The sequence below is a fragment of the Crotalus tigris genome, unplaced genomic scaffold, assembly GCF_016545835.1.
Source record: "Crotalus tigris isolate CLP2741 ecotype Arizona unplaced genomic scaffold, ASM1654583v1 scf7180000020351.1464749751:1500972, whole genome shotgun sequence".
Classification (NCBI taxonomy): domain Eukaryota; kingdom Metazoa; phylum Chordata; class Lepidosauria; order Squamata; family Viperidae; genus Crotalus; species Crotalus tigris.
The window spans coordinates 1,340,623-1,359,610 of record NW_024097980.1 but is presented as its reverse complement, the minus strand read 5'-3'; the positions used below and the strand labels follow the sequence as shown (position 1 = coordinate 1,359,610).

The 18,988-nt window shown below is 42.3% G+C and overlaps 1 protein-coding gene across 7 annotated transcripts in view; it reads left to right on the top strand.

Moving 5' to 3' along the window:
• AKAP11 (A-kinase anchoring protein 11) overlaps positions 1-11,060 on the top strand; it is a 50,207-nt gene extending 39,147 nt beyond the window's left edge. For 6 of the 7 annotated variants that reach the window (XM_039366698.1, XM_039366703.1, XM_039366700.1 and 3 more), the window contains 2 exons: positions 1,339-1,499; positions 8,524-11,060. In XM_039366698.1, coding sequence (XP_039222632.1) covers positions 1,339-1,499; positions 8,524-8,673 — 311 coding nt within the window. In that variant the 3' untranslated portion in view covers positions 8,674-11,060. Of the gene's footprint in view, positions 1-1,338; positions 1,500-2,542; positions 2,933-8,523 lie in introns of those variants that run through there. The other variant, XM_039366699.1, reaches the window with a different exon arrangement.
• Positions 11,061-18,988: the final 7,928 nt, after the last annotated feature.

Sequence of the window (18,988 nt, the reverse complement as noted above, 5' to 3'; positions counted from 1 at the left end):
CTGTTATAGTTAACGGTGTCTCTCCAGTGGTGGGATTCAAGTAGGTGAACAACCGGTTCTCTGGGTGGATGCCGCTTCCGGAAGTCCATTCTGGGCCTGCTGGGCAACAAAAAATTAGCTACCGGTTCTGCCTAAGTGGTGCGAACTGGCTGAATCCTACCACTGGTACCACTTCAGTGGGAAGATAACAGCATGGATGCCACTTCCGGAAGTCCATTCTGGGCCTGCACCGGTTCTGCCAAAGTGGTGCAAACCGGCTGAATCCCACCACTGTGTCTACTGTTGGTTGTTAGGATTTTGAGAGAGAAAGGAGGGAGGGAGGGAGAGAGAGAGAGAGAGAGAGAGATATGGATCGTTCAAAAACGTGAACTATACGTAAATAAAATAGCTATATCACTTTATATTTAATTTCAAGTAACTATAAAGCAATATAGCAGTGATGGCGAACCTTTTGGAGACCGAGTGCCCAAACCGCAACCCAAAACCCACTTATTTATTACAAAGTGCCAGGGCCGCATCAGCAGTGTGGTGCCCTTGGGGGGGGCAGAAAGACATCTCTGAGTGCGCCTCTGGCATGCAAAACCCGGGGGCACAAAAATGGGCCACCGTGCTGCAAGGCGCAAAAACGGCCACTGTCGCACCGCGGGGTGCAGATACAAGGTACTGCACCACATAAGAACGGGGTAGGGCTAGTGAGTATCATGCAGGCACTAGCCCCATCCCATTTGCAGTGCGTGCGTGCTCGCGGCCCCGTGCACGCATGGACGCATGTAAAATGCTTCCCCCCCCCCCTTTTCTTCCAGTCCACCAATCGACAATGTTTGATGACCTCTGCTCTACCACCTCTACTCGACCTTGCTAGTCGGCCGCTTTGCCTTCTTTGTGCTGGGCGGGGCTCCTGCTCCGGGCAGCGGGGGCAGCCTGATGGACCTGCTGCTGGCGGCGGTGGCACGTGTGCCGACAGAGAGGGCTCTGAGTGCCGCCTCTGGCACGCGTGCCATAGGTTCGCCACCACTGCGATATAGCATAGATATATAATAAAATAACTATCGCTTTATAGTTATTTGAAACTGAATTATAATTGCCGGTCCGTTTCCCTTTCATCCAGTTTGGAAAGATCTCTTTTTTTCAACCTTCTCGGATTGTTTCCCCCCCTTGTTTTTACCACTTTGTATAATTTGATGTCATTAGCAAACATGTCTGACCCGATTGCTCGGCGGTTCTTCCCTATCAAGCCTTAGCAGCAATTGGCTCTGTTTCCAAAGTAACTTCTCTCATTTGTGGACTAAAATGTGTGGCTGACCAACCAACTTTTTCCGTTTCCTTGGCTTGTCCTAGAGGTGAGGAAGAACCCCCAAGCCTTGGTCGTTGTGAATGTGGATGTGGGACCATGCACGGTGGATCCCCAGCTGAGAATGACGCTGCAATGGCTTAGTGCTTCCGAAGCAGGTGTGGCCGAGCTGCGTTTCCGTGATGACACGCCGGGAGAGTTTGTTCTTGTGAGTAGCAAAGATGTAAACTCGCAATAATTTCCCTCAGACTTGGTCTTCAGACGTCGAACACTTGAGGAACCCTTCTCTTTATAAAAAACCAGTGTGGAACTCATTAATGCAGGGATCTTCAAACTCGACCCTTTTAGGACTTGTGGACTTCAACTCCCAGAATTCCTCAGCCAGCATGCCAAGGGCCAAGTTTGAAGATCCCTGTCTTAAATCTAACAAACAAAATGGAGGCTGGCTGAGGAATTCTGGGAGTTGAAGTCCACAAGTCATCAAAGGGCCAAGTTGGAAGACCCCTATCTTAAATCTAACAAACAAAATGGAGGCTGGCTGAGGGATTCTGGGAGTTGAAGTCCACAAGTCATGAAAGGGCCAAGTTGGAAGATACCTGTCTTAAATCTAACAAAATGGAGGCTGGCTGAGGAATTCTGGGAGTTGAAGCCCACAAGTCATAAAAGGGCCAAGTTGGAAGACCTCTCTCTCTCTCTCTCTCTCTCTCTCTCTCTTTCTCTCTCTCTCTCTTTTTCTTGGTACCTTTTCCAGTACCTTTCCCTCTGGATGGAAAATGAACATAAACTACAGCTGACTCATGTTGGCATCTGCGCTGAATCTGAATCTCAGAATGATCCCAACTCTACAATCTGTAACGATCCGACCACTTTCGTCTTTATCATCCTGATGCTTCCCTTACATTTCATATTTCAGCCCGCCCTATCGCAAATTTTCAGAATCCCTTTTCTCACGTTTGTTGGTGGTAAAAATTGTACAGTCATAATGCGTTTCCTGAGGCATTTTTTTTTTTATTAAAAAGTTGTCCGCTAATTTCCTTTGGGTGACCTGTGGTGGCATGGCTAATTTGCCTCCTGCGCTAAAAACGGCTCGCTTGATTTGAATGTTTCCTTCAAGTTCACTGCATCCTCATTCCTGTTGAATACCTTCTAGTCAACAATTTTTGCTGCCTGTTTATTTCCGCTACGCTATTTTTGTTTTCTATCACAACAGCTACACTTAATTCTTACTTTTTTTTCCTGTTGCCTTTTCAGCGAGAGCGCTTTCTGAAGCTCAGCATAACTTCCCATTTTAAGTATTCAATATTTAAGAAAATCGTCAGTATCAAGAACACAGAATGGTTATTATAAATGATAAGATACTTTTGATTATTTCTACTTTCATTTGTGTAAAGAGATATGTAGTATAACAGAAATGGAAGAGGATAGATTGTGTGTCTTTGTGGTGATCAAACATGCCTGATTGTGTAATTCTAGGGGGAAAAAACAATTGAAGGTTTGATAATTAAGACCCTCATCTGATATTTTTTACCAATTTCTGCTTGGAAACATCAGGCAGTATTTAAAATTATTCAGTTATGTGAATCTCTACAAAGAGTGCAGAGAAGAGCAACAAAGATGATTAGAGGACTGGAGGTTAAAACATAATGAACAATTGAGGGAACTAGGTATGTCTATCTAACAAAGAGAAGGACTAGGGGTGACTTGATAGCAGTCTTCCAATATTTGAGGAGCTGCCACAAAGAAGAGGGAGTCAACATATTCTCCAAAGCGCCTGAAGGCAGGACAAGAAGCAACGGATGGAAACTAATCAAGGAGAGAAGCAACCTAGAACTAAGGAGAAATTTCCTGACAGTTAGAACAATTAACCAGTGGAACAACCTACCTCCAGAAGCTGTGAATACTCCAACACTGGAAGTTTTTAAGAAGAGACTGGACAACCAGTCTAGAAGAAGACTAGAAGACTTCCAAAGTCCCTTCTAACTCTGTTATTCTGTTATTCTATTCTGTTATTCTGGATCACCTGAAGGTAGAACAAGAAGCAAAGGATGGAAACTAATCAAGGAGAGAACCAACCTAGAACTTACTAGCGAAACGTCTTCAAAGAAAATCAAGAAAGTCTAGTTGCCTCGTGAGAAAGCACCTTTGTGACTAGAACTAAGTAGAAATTTCCAACTCTGTTATTCTACTAAGGCTTGATGATGACCAGATGAAGACCCTAATCTGATATTTTTAATCCATCTCTGTTTGAAGATCTCAAGCTGTGTTTAAATATGACTTTGAATCCACTTTCATTTTCTTCCTTGGGATAGTAAAATGCCTTGCAATACGATCCTCTCCTTGAGTTCATCCATAAGCAGATAATGACCTCATTGTGATCTGAGTTCTGTGATCTTTTTAGAGAGAGAGAGAGAGAGAGAGAGAGAGAGAGAGAGAGAGAGAGAGAGAGAGAGAGAGAGAGAGAGAGAGAGAAGAAAAAAACCCCTTCCCTTCCAGGTACTTGCTTATTTGTACGGATCACATTTCACCCGCAATTATGTACGGCCACATCTCCATTTGTATGAACTCACAGGGTGTAATTAAGCGATGTTGTTGTCTGCCAGGATGGCCTGCTCCAAATTCAACTCATCAGAAGCCATTTGGGTTAATCTTTTTAGACAGTCGCTATTTAGCAACTTCAAGGAGTCCTAAGGCAGCCATTATGGCATTTAGCTTTTTAGAAAGTCACATTGAAGTAAAATAGGTTGGCTAATGAGGTGAGTCAGAGAGCCTGTGGAAACGTTTGTGAAATGGTAAAGCAACTCTGGGTGAACCTTGGGAGAGGCACTCTCTCGGCCCTCAGAACATTTTAAGAACCCATTTCTTAAAAATATTGTCAAGGAAATGAGAAGGGTAATCCCCAGGATTCAAAATTGACTTGGAGGCATGAATTTGAATGGAATTCTGGACACTGCTAAGGTTTTATAAAGTGGCACTATAATGTACAATTTTATATATCCATCCACCCACTCACTCATCTGTATTCTATCTCTCGCTCATCCATCCATCCATCCACATTATCTATTGATTAATCTATCTATCTGTCTGTGTCTGTCTGTCTGTCTATCTATCTATCTATCTATCTATCTATCTATCTATCTATCTATCTATCTACCTATCTATCTAAACTTTACTCAGATCACGCCTGGAGTACTACAGAGAAGAGCAACTAAGACGATTAAGGGCCTGCAGACAAAAACATATGAAGAACGGTTGCAGGAACTGGGGATGTCTAGTTTAGTGAAAAGAAGGACTAGGGGTGACATGATAGCAGTGTTCCAGTATTTGAGGGGCTGCCACAGTTGGGGCCAACTTATTTTCCAAAGCACCTGAAAGCAGGACAAGAAATAATGGATAGAAACTAATCAAGGAGAGAAGCAACCTGGAATTAAGGAGAAACTTCCTGACAGTGAGGACAATCAATCAGTGGAACAGCTGGTCTTCAGAAGTTGTGGGTGCTCCATCACTGGAGGTTTTTAAGAAAAGACTGGACAGCCACTTGTCTGAAATGGTGCAGTGTCTCCCACTTCAGAGGGGGTTGGCCTAGAAGACCTCCAAGGTCCCATCCAGCTCTGTTCTGATTGATTGACTATGTGGTCATCAACCAAGGAGAAATTTTGTAGCTCAGCGGTGAAATGAAGGGTCCTTGGTGCTCTCTGAGCTTGGTGGTTTTCTTGCAGAAGTTTTCATTATCCAAACTAGATAACATCATCAGTGGTAGCGTTGTCTGTCATTGATCATCACTCTCTAATGCTGATGTTGTTAGCTAGTCTGGGTAATGAAACGTCTGCAAGAAAACAGCCAAGCTCAGAGCACCAGGGATCCCTCCTCATGTAGTCATCTTGGAATTGAGCCTGATATTTCTGTTCTGGATCCATACTCCTCCTGTCTGATCAAGATCTCCTGGGTAATGCCGGCAGATGGATCCAAGCATTGGTTGAGGAAGGAAGTGGTTCCGCCATTTTGGAGTTACGCTCCCTTCTCAAAAGGCTAATCTTGGAACTGACTGTCTAGTCCAGGGGTAGAGAACCTTGGCTCTTTTATAACTTGTGCACTTCAATACCCAGAATTCCTGAGCCAGCCATGCTGACTCAGGAATTCTGGGAATTGAAGTCCACAAGTCATAAAAGAGCCCAGGTTGCCTATCCCTGGTCCACGATAACTGATTAGCAAGACTAATGTAGTACATTTTCTTGCTCCAGATATTCAGATTTTAAAAAAAACAAAAACCAAACGTGCTTATTTTTCTACTTACCTTTTTGCCATTTTGCTTAGAAGTGCATTCAGTCATCCTGCTTTGGTTTGGAAGTAAATTCTCCCCCTGTTTGAGAAATAAATTGAAGACACCCATACATGGAGTTAGCATTTAGTGCTTAGAAGTAAAGTTGATGCAGTAAGATTGTCAAAAACAAAAAAACAAAAAACCACCCTACCATTGTCACCCAGTTGACATCATAAGGGGAAATATTTTGGTTAGATACAGTGTTTCTCAACCTTGACAATTTTAAGGCATGTGGACTTCAACTCCCAGAATTCCACAGCCAGCATTGCTAGCTGTGGAATTCTGGGAGTCGAAGTCCACGTGCCTTAAAATTGTTGAGGTTGAGAAACAATGGGTTAGAACAATTCAGAAAGGATACAGGATTAATCTCAGGGGCTGCCCCAAAGAAGAGGGAGTCAAGCTATTCTCCAAAGCACCAGAAGGCAGGAGAAGAAGCAATGGAAGGAAACTCATCAAGGAGAGAAGCAACCTGGAATTAAGGAGAAACTTCCTGACAGTGAGGACAATCAATCAGTGCAACAGCTGGCCTTCAGAAGTTGTGGGTGCTCCATCACTGGAGGTTTTTAAGAAGAGACTGGACAGCCATCTGTCCGAAATGGTATAGGGTTTCCTGCCTGAGCAGGGGGTTGGACTAGATGACCTCCAAGGTCCCTTCCAACTTTATTATTATTATTATTAATACAGTGTGATGTGTTTGGTCCAAAGAAACTTTTAGGGTTTTTTTTTTAATTCAAACTTCCAGTTCTCATCCCAGATAGCAAACTACCTTTCCCTCTGCATCCTACACATGTGTTTTTATTCAAGCTGTGAGACAAGGAAAAATTTCCGCAGGGCCTCTGAGCAGCAAAATGTGTTTGAACTATACAAGCTTGGCTTGTAGTTGGAAATTCTGATTTCTGCCTTGTGTATCTTTACATTTCCTAAATTGCCACTCTGGAGTCAGTGGTTTCCACTGACAATAGAGTACATTTACCAAAACAACCACACTTTATGTCATGGAAGGATGGAAAAAAAGAGATATGTTCATATTCACCCGAGCAATTGTCAAATATCAGCTTATTCAGGATTGTTAGCAATGAATTGATTTGTGCGCATTTTTTTTTTTTAAGCTGTTGCCTTACTAATAACACAATCCTGGTCATTGGAACTCTTGGGAATGTCTTTCTGAAAAACAGGTTTAAGGACATGATTGGGAAGAAGAAAACCAGGTTTTGAGGCTATCCATTATAGAAGTATCTATTTCCTAGCTCAGGGGTAGGCAGCTTTGACTCTTTTATGCCTCCTGGACTTTCAACTCCCAGAATTCCTCAGCCAGCATGGGGGAACTATGGCCCCCTCATGACTGGTGGACTTCAACTCCCAGAATTCCTGAGCCTGCATGGGGGAATTATGGCCCCTTCATGACTGGTGGACTTCAACTCCCAGAATTCCTGAGCCCGCATGGGGGAACTGTGGCCCCTTCATGACTCGTGGACTTCAACTCCCAGAATTCCTGAGCCGGCATGGGGGAACTGTGGCCTCTTCATGACTCGTGGACTTCAACTCCCAGAATTCCTGAGCCAGCATGGGGGAACTATGGCCCCTTCATGACTCGTGGACTTCAACTCCCAGAATTCCTCAGCCAGCATGGCTCAGCATGGAAACCTCTCCCTTTCCCCTCAGCGTGGCTGGCCCAGGAATTCTGGGAGTTGAAGTCCACAAGTCATAAAAGAGCCAAGGTGGCCTACCCCTGCCGCAGCTTAAGAATAACAACTGTGTCTGTGGAGATTCTTGATCATCCAGGTTGTGGTTGTCCCACAAGTGCTTCTCAAAAGGCAACTGGACTGACAACAACAATCAGACTTTATGGGTTCCATATGACTTTGGGGTCTCCAGGCCCGTTGGCAGAACCATGTCATCAGGGCCTTGTGAAAGAGTGTCAAAGTGGGGGCCAGTCTAGTCTCCACAAGGGTGATGTTCCACAGCAAGGGAGCCACCACAGAAAAGGCCCTTCTTCTTTGTCCCATCATAACATTCTCTGCCTCCCCGGTCAGGTGAGTCAGGTAGATCTGACTGGGAAAAATACGCTCCTTCAAAGGGTGATGAAGCTCTCCAGCCTCCTTTTCTGCTGGTCAGGTAGATCTGACTAGGAAAAGATGTCTTTCAAAGGGGTGATGAAGCTCTCTGACCTTCTCTTTTGTGGGTCAGGGAGATATGACTGGGAAAAGATGATGTCCTTCAAAGGGTGATGAAGCTCTTTGACCACCTATTTTGTGGGTCAGGCAGATGACTAGGAAAATATATCCTTCAAAGGGTGATGAAGCTCTCTGATCACCTATATTGTGGGTCAAGTAGATATGACTAGGAAAAGGTGTCCTTCAAAGGGTGATGAAGCTGTCCGACCACCTTTTTTGTGGGTCAGGTAGATACGACTAGGAAAAGATGTCCTTCAAAGGGGTGATGTAGCTCTCCGACCACCTTTTTTGTGGGTCAAGTAGATACGACTAGGAAAAGATGTCCTTCAAAGGGTGATGTCCTTCAAGGGAGTGATGTCCTTCAAAGGGTGATGAAGCTCTCTGACCATCTTTTTTGTGGGTCAGGTAGATACGACTAGGAAAAGATGTCCTTCAAAGGGTGATGTCCTTCAAGGGAGTGATGTCCTTCAAAGGGTGATGAAGCTCTCTGACCATCTTTTTTGTGGGTCAGGTAGATATGACTGGGAAAAGATGTCCTTCAAAGGGTGATGAAGCTCTCCGACCTGCTCTTTTGTGGGTCAGGGAGATATGACTAGGAAAAGATGTCCTTCAAAGGGTGATGAAGCTCTTCAACCCCCTCTTTTGTCCCTATAGGATGAGACTTGCCCTGTACTTGGGCACTGATATTTTCAGCAATCAGCTATTGGATTTCTAAATTGCCCCCGTTCTTTTCCTTCTAGCTTTCCAAGACATTGCAGGAGAAAGGCTGGCGAGTGGGAGACCTCTTCGAGGCAGTTCTGAAATATTGCGAAGCCATGGAGAAGTCTGCTGATGGGGACAGAGCTCTGGAAAGCAAAACACTCTTTGTGTGGCTTCGGGAGTGTGTCTGAATGGCCGGGAAAGTTTCTGCTTGCTTCAATGCTGGAATCCATCTTGGAAAAATGAAAAAAAAAAAAAAAGAGAGAGAGAATGTGTGCTAACTAGCCAACGTAACATAATTTGCATTGCGAGGAGTATTAAGCTGGAAGTAAATATTAACCGTACTGTACTGTCAAGTGGCTTTGTGAAACTTGGTGTGCTTTTTATCCTTGTGTGTAGGATCAGAATGAGTGACTCCGCCTGGCCTGCCCTCATCCGTCGGCAGCTCTGCCCTGTTCGTTGTGGCCATGAGGAGATTTTTGCTTTCTATATTCGAAGGAGAATTCCTGCCCAACTAGGGCAAGGAATGACATACCATCTCAGTCTAGTTTCATGTATTTGTCTCTGTCATTTGTCTTTGCCCTTTTTCCTTGCTTTTTTTCCCCTTGAAACAAACTGCAGGTCAAAAATTAGTGTTCAGTGGGTCCAGCTACTGCCTTTTTCTGTGAGGGCCTCGTGGCCTACAGATTTGATCACTCATTTCTTTGCTGCTTCTACCGACTTCAACCCAGTTCTGCTGATGAGGCTGAAAAGAGGACCAAATTACCTCAGAACTGAGGTAAAAGTAGAGGTCAGGGTCAAAATGTAGATTGTATTACTTGCACCATGAGACCGTAATTCTTAATATTGGGAATATATTATGGTCTTCAACCACTCTTCATTTGGGAAGGAAGCATACTTGGTTTTTATTGGTGCAGGTAATAAAATCTACACTTTGATTTAAAATATTATACGGATGAAGAACATACGTCTACATTCCTCGTTCTCCGATACAGCCGTCTTTCTCAAATTGAGAACATTGTATCGGAGAATGTGGATTGTAGATTTATGCTCTTCATCACTATAATATTTTAATACTTCCTTTAGATACCAAAATATTATAGTCCCTCCCGATTACATTTTTCTTCCATTCTGTTAAGACACTATCTTCATAAAACAAATAGCTGCAGAAAAGAGGACCAGAGTAGACCAGTAGCTAAAAAACTTGAGTCTGTCAATCATTGTGTTTTTGGTTTATAAGGTGATGTCAGGAAACATATTTAATGTTGTGTCGTCAAAACATTGTCCCAAAACCAATGTTGTAGCTTTATAGATCTTTTTTCTTTTCTTTATGCAACTGCCTTCAGTTAAATTGGGAACACAGCAGATAAGATAATGTTGGCAGAAGATAATGTTTCTCAACCTTGGCCAGTTGAAGATGCGTGGACTTCAACTTCCAGAATTGAGGTTGAAGTCCACCCATCTTCAAGTGGCTAAGGTTGAGAAACGCTGACCTAAGACATATCAGCATTGCATAATCATTTCGGAGAAACGAACACACATCTAGGAGATTCCTCCATTTTGTGATGTGGATCAAGTTGGGACTAGATTGTACTGGAGGGAGTAGAGAAGAGGAAGCTATGCCTTCTTGAGACCATATCACCGCATCATTCACGGAGGGGAGACCACCATTTCAAGCTGGGGAACACTGCTGTGGGGTTACTGGTGCTCTCTAGAAAACAGGAAATGTCTCCATTTGCTTCTAGTAAGGGTAAAAAAGAGGATGGAATGGAAGACCTTGCCTTGACCAACTTGCCATGGTCAACTCATCACAGCCAACTCGTCATGATCAATTCGTCTTTCTAACTCATCATGGCCAGCTCATCACAGCCTATTCACCTTGGCCAACTTGCTGTGGTCAACTCACCACAGTCAACTCACCATGGCCAACTCGTCAAGAGATAACCCGCTGCAGGACAAGTCAACAATTCAATTATTTAAAATAATTTTAAAAATAATTTTTAAGTTTTGTCATTCACATGTTACTTTGTCCCTCCTATCTTTAACGATTCTATGCCACTATTTCTTCGATAGGAGTGTAACTCTTGCCTGTGGAGAGTTAGCCATGGCGGGTTGGCTGCAGTGAGTTGTCGTAGACCCAGCTGAGGATGCTGAAAGGAAGCAGAAGCCTGTGAGCTACATCAATATTAAACCTCTCTAGTCAACGGAGAGGAAGTGAGTAGCAGGTAGAAGGTGTGAAGATTAAGGAGATCTTCCAGGATTCATAATTGAGAAATATGCCAAAATACGTCTCTGAATGCTGTTCTTGCGTTGTTTGCTGTACACGTTTCAGATTTCCCTTGTAGAGAGCGCTGTCTTGTTTAGGAATTGCATAATATTCTGAATTGCGCTTAGGTGTGTTTGTGTGCACGGGTGCACCTGTAAGTATAATGAATGAAAAGCCAAGTGAAGATTTTCCACCACTCTAATGGTGATGGGGGTTAGAAAATGAACGCCATTAGATAACGAGATGTGAATGTCAAGTTGCACTAAAGTTGTTGTTTTAACAGTACCTTAAAATAAATTGTATATAAGCAGACTTTTGTGTGGTTTAAAATTTGTCTCTTCAAAGAAGGCAAGCCTCAAAATAATTTGAGAAGACAGCAGATGCAAGTCAATGAAATGTAAGTATTAAATTTAAGTTATTTTCATAATTTTACTTAAAAGTATTGGCCCAGGGCAGTATTATGAATTCTTGCTCTTAAGTAGTCTTGTAACCATGCCATACAAAATTTAAAAATTCCAAATATTTAGTTTGTTTGCCTGTGTGTTTGTGCATGTGCCCTCCTCTCTCTCTCTTTGTATTATCTGTCTGTCTAGTATTATTTCTCTGTCTATCTCTATTATCTACCTATCTCTCTCTTTCTCTCATCTAATCTCTATAATCTATCCATCTGTCATCTGTCTGTCTGCCATCTGTCTCTGCCTATCAGATTATCTATCAGATTATCTATCTATCTATCTATCTATCTTGTATCATATCTCTATTTTTATTATCTACCTATCTACTTATCTCTCATCTAATCGCTATGTCATCTTTCTATCATCTATCTATCTTCTATCTATCTATCTATCTATCTATCTATCTATCTATCTATCTATCTATCTCTCTCTATCATCTTTCTCTCCCTATTAGATAGGTAATCTGTCTATCTATCTATCTATCTATCTATCTATCTATCTATCTATCTATCTATCTATCAATATCTATCATCTCTATCATCTTTTTCTCCCTATTAGATAGGTAATCTGTCTCTCTCTCTCTGTCTATATCTATCTATCAACCTACCTACCTACCTACCTACTTACCTATCTAATCTCTCCTAGTTATACCCCTGCATTCATGAGATTCTTTGAACAAATTACAACAACTAAGAGCAAAACTATCTTGAACAGATCCAAGGTAAGATTAAAACCACTAAATGTGGTACTAGAAGTACCAAGAAATATTCTAATTTTGGGATAGGATAAAGGCAAATGCTGTTGCAATGGTAAAAATGTAAAACTACTAACAGGCCAAAGGAAACCAATAAAAGGATCTCAAAAACTAATTTTAGACACTGTTCTCTAGAGGATGAGGGATCACTTCCCACATGTCAGAAAATTTCCCAGGTCTCTAGACGAGATCCTTTTCTGATCAATTCTTAATTTTAGAATCCAAGGCAGCTTTTCAAAACAAATTCTTTGAAAAGGCGGATTTTAGAATTAGGATGCTGACTAACGTTTTATTCATATAAGGGGAAACGATATTAATGAGCCAGTAAACTGCTTTTCTATGCATTTCTAAGGTTTTATATCCCACATGAATATTGTTGAGTTCCTTTCCAGCCTTTGCATAAAGATCTGGCTGGCCCCACTTCTAAAAGTCTTCAGCAAATGAAGATGTGTTTGCTTAATATAAGATCAATAATCAAGTGTCTATTTCTGGATTCAGATCAAGGACACTTGTCTTAATAAGCACAAAGCACAGTAACAGCTTTGCTGGATCTCAGCCCAGCAGGGTAATATTCAACCTCCCGTTTTTGAAAGTCAGCCAGATGCTTTAGAGAAGGTTAAAAACAGACACTCTTTCATCCAAGTTAACTGGCAGGCTGGTCAGAATAAAACTTCTTTTTCAGAGTCCAGAATGTTTTTCCAATACTCTTGACAGAGGGCAGGCGTAGTAGTATAAAGAAAAGTTAGAAAAAAATTAAATGTCAATGAATGAATGCAATGTGAAATTGTATTTGGAAATGATTTTTGCTGGAATTCTTGTAGACGGGAGTACAAAACAGTAACATATACTTTTTTTTTTTTGCACCACCTGAATCTTGTCAGGTTGAAAATAATGGTGATTTGCATTTTTAGGTTTTACAGACCAATGCCTGTGTAAAATCAATATAGAAGATTTTTTAAAGTCAATTGGAATAATAAGATGGGCAGCATATAAATTTAATAAATGAATGGATAGATGGATGGATGATAGATAGATAGATATAGATAGATGGATGATGGATAAATTGATCAATAGATAATGTGGATGGATGGATGGATGGATGGATGAGAGATAGAATACAGATGGGTGAGTGGGTGGATGGATATATAGATTGATAGATAATGTGGATGGATGGATAAATGATAGACAGATGGTGAGATAAATAGATGATAGAATATAGATGGGTGAGTGGGTGGATGGATGGATAAATATTGATAATGTGAATGGATTGGATTGATGGATTGATGGATGATCGAGAGATGATCGGGTAGATAGATAGATAGATAGATAGATAGATAGATAGATAGATAGATAGATAATCTGATAGGCAGAGAGACATGATAGAAAGATAGAGAGATAGATAGATAGATTATAGATAGATAATCTGATAGGCAGAGAGACATGATAGATAATAGATAGATAGATGATAGATAGATAGATAGATAGATAGATAGATAGATAGATAGATAGATAGATAGATATGCTATTTAGGATGTAGTTATCTCCAAAAAGTTAATTTGAAAAATAATGTGATAGGAATTGTACTTGCCCCTTAGGCTGGTAATTAGCTTTGTAACAGGACATTCTCAAAAAACATAGGGGTGGGAAAACAGGTGAGGGTCTTCTGAAAGGATTATTAAGGACCTTCCTCATCCTTGCTCAAGGATTTATCCATGGAACTCCTGGGGGAGACATCTTAAGTGAAAAACATAAAATAACAGCAAGAAGGAAAATGTGTTGTCTGTGCGTACGTGCCCTACGTAATATACAATACGAGTAATATGTCGTGTTCTTTCTATCGTTGTTGCTTAAAACTTGTTAGCAGCCCAGTTTTAGAACAACTGATTAACCAGAGTTGGAATTTAGGCTCAATGTTCCCAAGGTTTATCCCAAGTCCTTCCAATTTCATGTAGTTCCCCCCCCCCTTGGATCTATCTTCCATGGGGAAGCACCTGTTGCAGATGAAGGGCGCACCATCACTTTCTCCAGTCCCGGGGGAACATCACAACAGGATGTGCAGCCAGATGTTTTTTGTCTCACTGAAAACTTTTGTCGGGGCCGTTTGTGTGGGCTGCTCCGCTAGATTAGTTTTAAATAAATGCAAATATCTTTATATTTATATTTACTGTGGTCGCTCTTAGTTTCACTGCCTAGAGGAGAACAAAAATAGACAAGAGGTTGAATGAAATGGTGAGAATGTGAATGGGCTGTAGCGTCTTGATGGGGGCCGAGTTCAATCTTCTTACTGCAGTTGAGTTAGTCCCTTTTATCTATGTATTACTAAAGCTCTCATTGGCGTGACCTTTAACTGGACGAAATGGTGCATCACAGGGTAATAGTTTTTGAACCAAGTTGTCTCAAATGGGCTAACTCCCAGAATGTGTCCCAAAATCTGAGATCCGTGAACCCAAGGAGATGAAATTTGGGGATGTTGCAGCCGCTTCGGTGCTATTGGCTGCTGCTGTTGCATAGAAAGCTTGGTTTTTAATGTTGTGTGACAGTTTCCCAGGCAGTCTCACAATCCCTTGTTCCACCATCCAGTCAGTGACATCCATTGAACTGCCTGTGGGAATTGGAAGGGAAGGAAAGGGAAGGAAGGAAGGAAGGAAGGAAGGAAGGAAGGAAGGAAGGAAGGAAGGGGGGTATGGAGGGAGGGAGGGAGGGAGAAGGAAGGGAAGGGAACTGGGAAGAAGGGAGGGAGGAAAGGAAGTGGGAAGAAGGAGGGAGGGAGGAAGGAAGGAATATGGAGGGAGGGAGGAAGGAAGGAAGAAGAGGGAGGGAGGGAGGGAAGGAACTGGGAAGGAAGGAAGGAAGGAAGGAAGGAAGGAAGGAAGGAAGGAAGGAAGGAAAAGAATAACAGACTCGGAAAGGACCTTGGAGGTCATCTAGTCCAATCCCCTGCTCAGACAGGAAAGTCTATACTATTTCAGACAAATGGCTGTCCAGTCTCTTCTTAAAAGCCTCCAGTGTTGGAGAAGGGAGGGAGGAAGGGAAGGGAAGGGAAGGAAGGAAGGAAGGAAGGAAGGAAGGAAGGAAGGAAGGAAGGAAGGAAAATTTCTGATACCCCCGGCCAGCTTCCTCACAATTTTTATTTTATTCAAAAGAGTAAAATACAAAATCCAAAAGGAAACAAAAATTAACCGAGACAAAGTAAAACTAGACAAAAACATTAAGATGTGAATCAAAAGGACAAAACACAAAAGCACAAAGTATCCCCCCCCCCGTTGAACACTGACAAATCTATTGCAACAATGATAACTCGCCCCCTCTCCTTACAAAGCAGGCCCAAAATTTATAAGCATTTGTAGGAAAACGTACCTCGCATTCACTACCATTTTGCAGTTCAGCAGCCCAGTTTTCTGTTTGAGCCTTAGGAGAGAAAAAAAAAAGTGTAGTTGTGTTAAAACATGGAAGGAATTTCAATCAGCTTTCTTCAGGCTCACGGGACAGTTTGAAAAAGGAAGGTGGCTTTAAGAAACAGTTGAAATATGCTGCTTCTACATTTGTAGAAGGTCCAGAGTTGATCTGTTCTAAAGCCTTTGAGAAATCAAAGCTGATAATTGCATGTATGCAAATGATTGCTTGATTTGAGCCTAGGCCAGGGATAGACAACCTTGGCTCTTTTATGACTCGTGGACTTCAACTCCCAGAATTCCTGAGCCAGCCATGCGAGGGGAAAGGGAGAGGTTTCCAAGCTGAGCCGTGCTGGCTGAAGAATTCTGGGAGTTGGTCCACGAGTCATAAAAGAGCCAAGGTGGCCTACATCTGGCCTAGAGAATAAAATATGCTGAATTAAAGTTGTGATTAAGTTGCCTCCTTCACTTGCGCCCAAATGCTGAATCGGTTTCAATTAACATATCTTCTAGGTAATTTTCCATGGAGATTTTTTTTTCTCTTCATTTTTCTTCTTTCTTTTCTCTCTTTTTTCCTCTGTCTGCCCTTCAAAACCATTCTGGGCCATCCCGTTTACGTTTCTACAGTAAAGACTTGGTCAGCTCGCGTTTTTCAATATATTTAATGTTACTACCTCATGCCTGAAGTGAGAAGGACGGCCTGAGTGGCTATGTGGTTCACCAAAGCAGCTGCAGGATTCTCTCCTTGAATACCAAAATACACCCAACACAGCTGGGTTTTTGTCGAAGAAGCATCTGAAGCAAGTTACCATCCAGATGTTCGCAGCCAGAAATCAGACTGGTGTGAATTAAGTAAAATTGTAATGTGCCCAAAACCTCTGCTTTATTATAGGACACCCGTGTAACTATTACGATTTGTCACACAGTCATCCAGATGTTCACACTGGATCTGGCATTTTATCCACTGGTGAAGTCCTTCCCAAAAACGTCAGACATGTTCTTTGATAGCGTTAAAGGTCTTGTTGCAGGATGTAAGCTATTCCAAGGAAAGTTGTCCTTTGCTATTAACTCAAGTCAAACTTGCCAATGCCGATGGCATTCAAGGGACGCGCCAGATGTTTTGGGATTGCAGAAGTGTTATCATTTTCACTTAATTTGCAGGAGGCTAAAACTGGAAAGAGTCAAACCTGTTCATGTTCTCTGGATGTCACCCAAAGCTGTTATATTGCAAACCATCTAAAATAGAAATACTAATAGATTCAGCACATATTTATCCTTTTATTCTTACATGTTGTTGTTAGTTGCAAAGTGGTGTCCAACCCATCGCGACCCCATGGACAACGTTCCTCCAGGCCTTCCTGTCTTCTGCCATCTTCTGGAGTCCATTTAAGCTCACGCCTATTGCTTCAGAGACTCCATCCAGCCACCTCCTTCTCTGTTGTCCCCTTCTTCTAATGCCCTCCATCTTTCCCAGCATCAGGCTCTTCTCCAGGGAGTCCTTCCTTCTCATTAGGTGGCCAAAGTACTTGAGTTTCTGTTCTTAGGATCTGGCCTTCTAAAGAGCAGTCAGGGTTGATCTCCTCTAGGACTGACCGGTTGGATCGCCTTGCAGTCCAGGGGACTTGCAGGAGTCTTCTCCAGCCCCAGAGTTCAAAGGCCTCCATTCTTTGTCACTCAGCCTTTCTCATGGTCCAACTTCCACAGCCCTACATTGCAACTGGGAAAACCATGGCCTGGACTATACGCACTTTTGTTGGCAGGGTGACGTCTCTGCTTTTTAGTATGCTGTCTAGATTTGCCATAGCTTTCCTCCCCAGGAGCAAGCGTCTTTTAATTTCTTGGCTGCAGTCCCCATCTGTGGTGATCTTGGAACTTCTTACATAGTAAATCACTAATAACTAATCAGTATTCAAAACAGGCTACCTGGTTTCATCTAAGCGCACCCTCTTATCCAATATTTAAGGGGCTGCCACAAAGAAGAGGGAGTCAACCTATTTTCCAAATTACCAGAAGGCAGGACAAGAAGAACTGGGAGCTAAAACATATAAAGAACGGTTGCAGGAATTTGGTACGTCTAATCTAGGGAACAGAAGGACGAGGGGGGACATGATAGCTATCTTCCAATGTTTGAGGGGCTGCCCCAAAGAAGAGGGAGTCAAGCTATTCTCCAAAGCACCTGAAGGCAAGACAAGAAGCAACGGATGGAAACTAATCAAGGAGAGAAGCAACCTGGAACTAAGGAGAAACTTCCTGACAGTCAGAACAATTAACTAGTGGAACATCCTGGTTCCAGAAGCGGTGAATGCTCCAACACTGGAAGTCTTTAAGAAGAGACTGGACAGCCATTTGTCTGAAATGGTATAGGGTTTCCTGCCTGAGCAGGGGGTTGGACTCGATGACCTCCAAGGTCTTTTCCAACTTTATTATTCTGTATTCTGTATATGAAGAACGGTTGCTGGAATTGGGTATGTCTAGTTTAATGAAGAAAAGGACGAGGGGGGACAGGATAGCAGCATTCCAGTATCTCGGGGGCTGCCCCAAAGAAGAGGGAGTCCAGCTATTCTCTAAAGCACCTGGGGGCAGGACAGGAAGCAACGGATGGAAAGTAATCAAGGAGAGAAGCAACCTGGAACTTTCCTGACAGTGAGAACAATTGACCAGTGGAATGACCTGCCACCAGAAGTTGTGGGTGCTCCATCACTGGAGACTTTTCAAAAGAGATTGGACAGCCATTTGTTCAAAATAGCGTAAGGTCTCCTGCTTGAGCAGAGGGATAAGACTATTAGTTTTCCAAGGATCCTTCCAAGTGTGTTATTCTGTTACCGGATATAGATCTTAAGAAATGGTTTGGCAAGTGTAAAACTACCATACAGGTGTCTTAGGTCATAAGCTATGCTTTGCTGTCATTGCACAGCATGACAAAAAAATTGACTAAATGTCAACTTGGAGAGGGATAATTAGTCTTGTTAACTCAGGAACAAAAGCCTTGCTGTTTTCAAGGACTTTTATTTTATTTTTATTTTTTAAAAAAGAAAAGCTTTATGGATATGCCCTATGTGACGTTCTTGCAAGTTGCATAACTCTTTGCAAGAGTTAATAGCAGAGGGGGCTCTTTATCTGCTTCTCTTCCACTCACTACACACTCTGGAAAGATCTCATGGTCAATGTCCAGTTTGTGCCACTAAGTTCATCTGGCACCTTCTCAAGAAAGGGAAGTTGTACTTCGTGTCCCTTTTGTTGGGCTGTGTGAGCAATTCTTTTTTTTCGGAACGTCCTGTCCATCTCCCACGAAAAAAGATTTTTCTTTCTAGTTTTTCTTTTGCCCTTGTCTCCCTCCCTCTCTCTCCCCTCCCTCCCCACCCCTCTCTCTCTCTCATTTCAAACTTCCATTCTTTAAGGAGCTTGAAAAAAAAAACACACACAAACAAACCCAGTTACCTTAAGACATCCAGGGGAAATGAGCAGATGTTGATAATTACGGGTTTGGGCTCCACTCGATTCATTTTTGTGGTGAGCAGAACGCTTGTTTATACCTAAGCTTAAGAGCTGAAATGTAGACTAGTCCTAATCGTGGTTTTTTTTTTTTTTTTTTAGAGTCGCTGGGTGAACATCGGGGTGAAAAATGAGGAATTTTCTTGT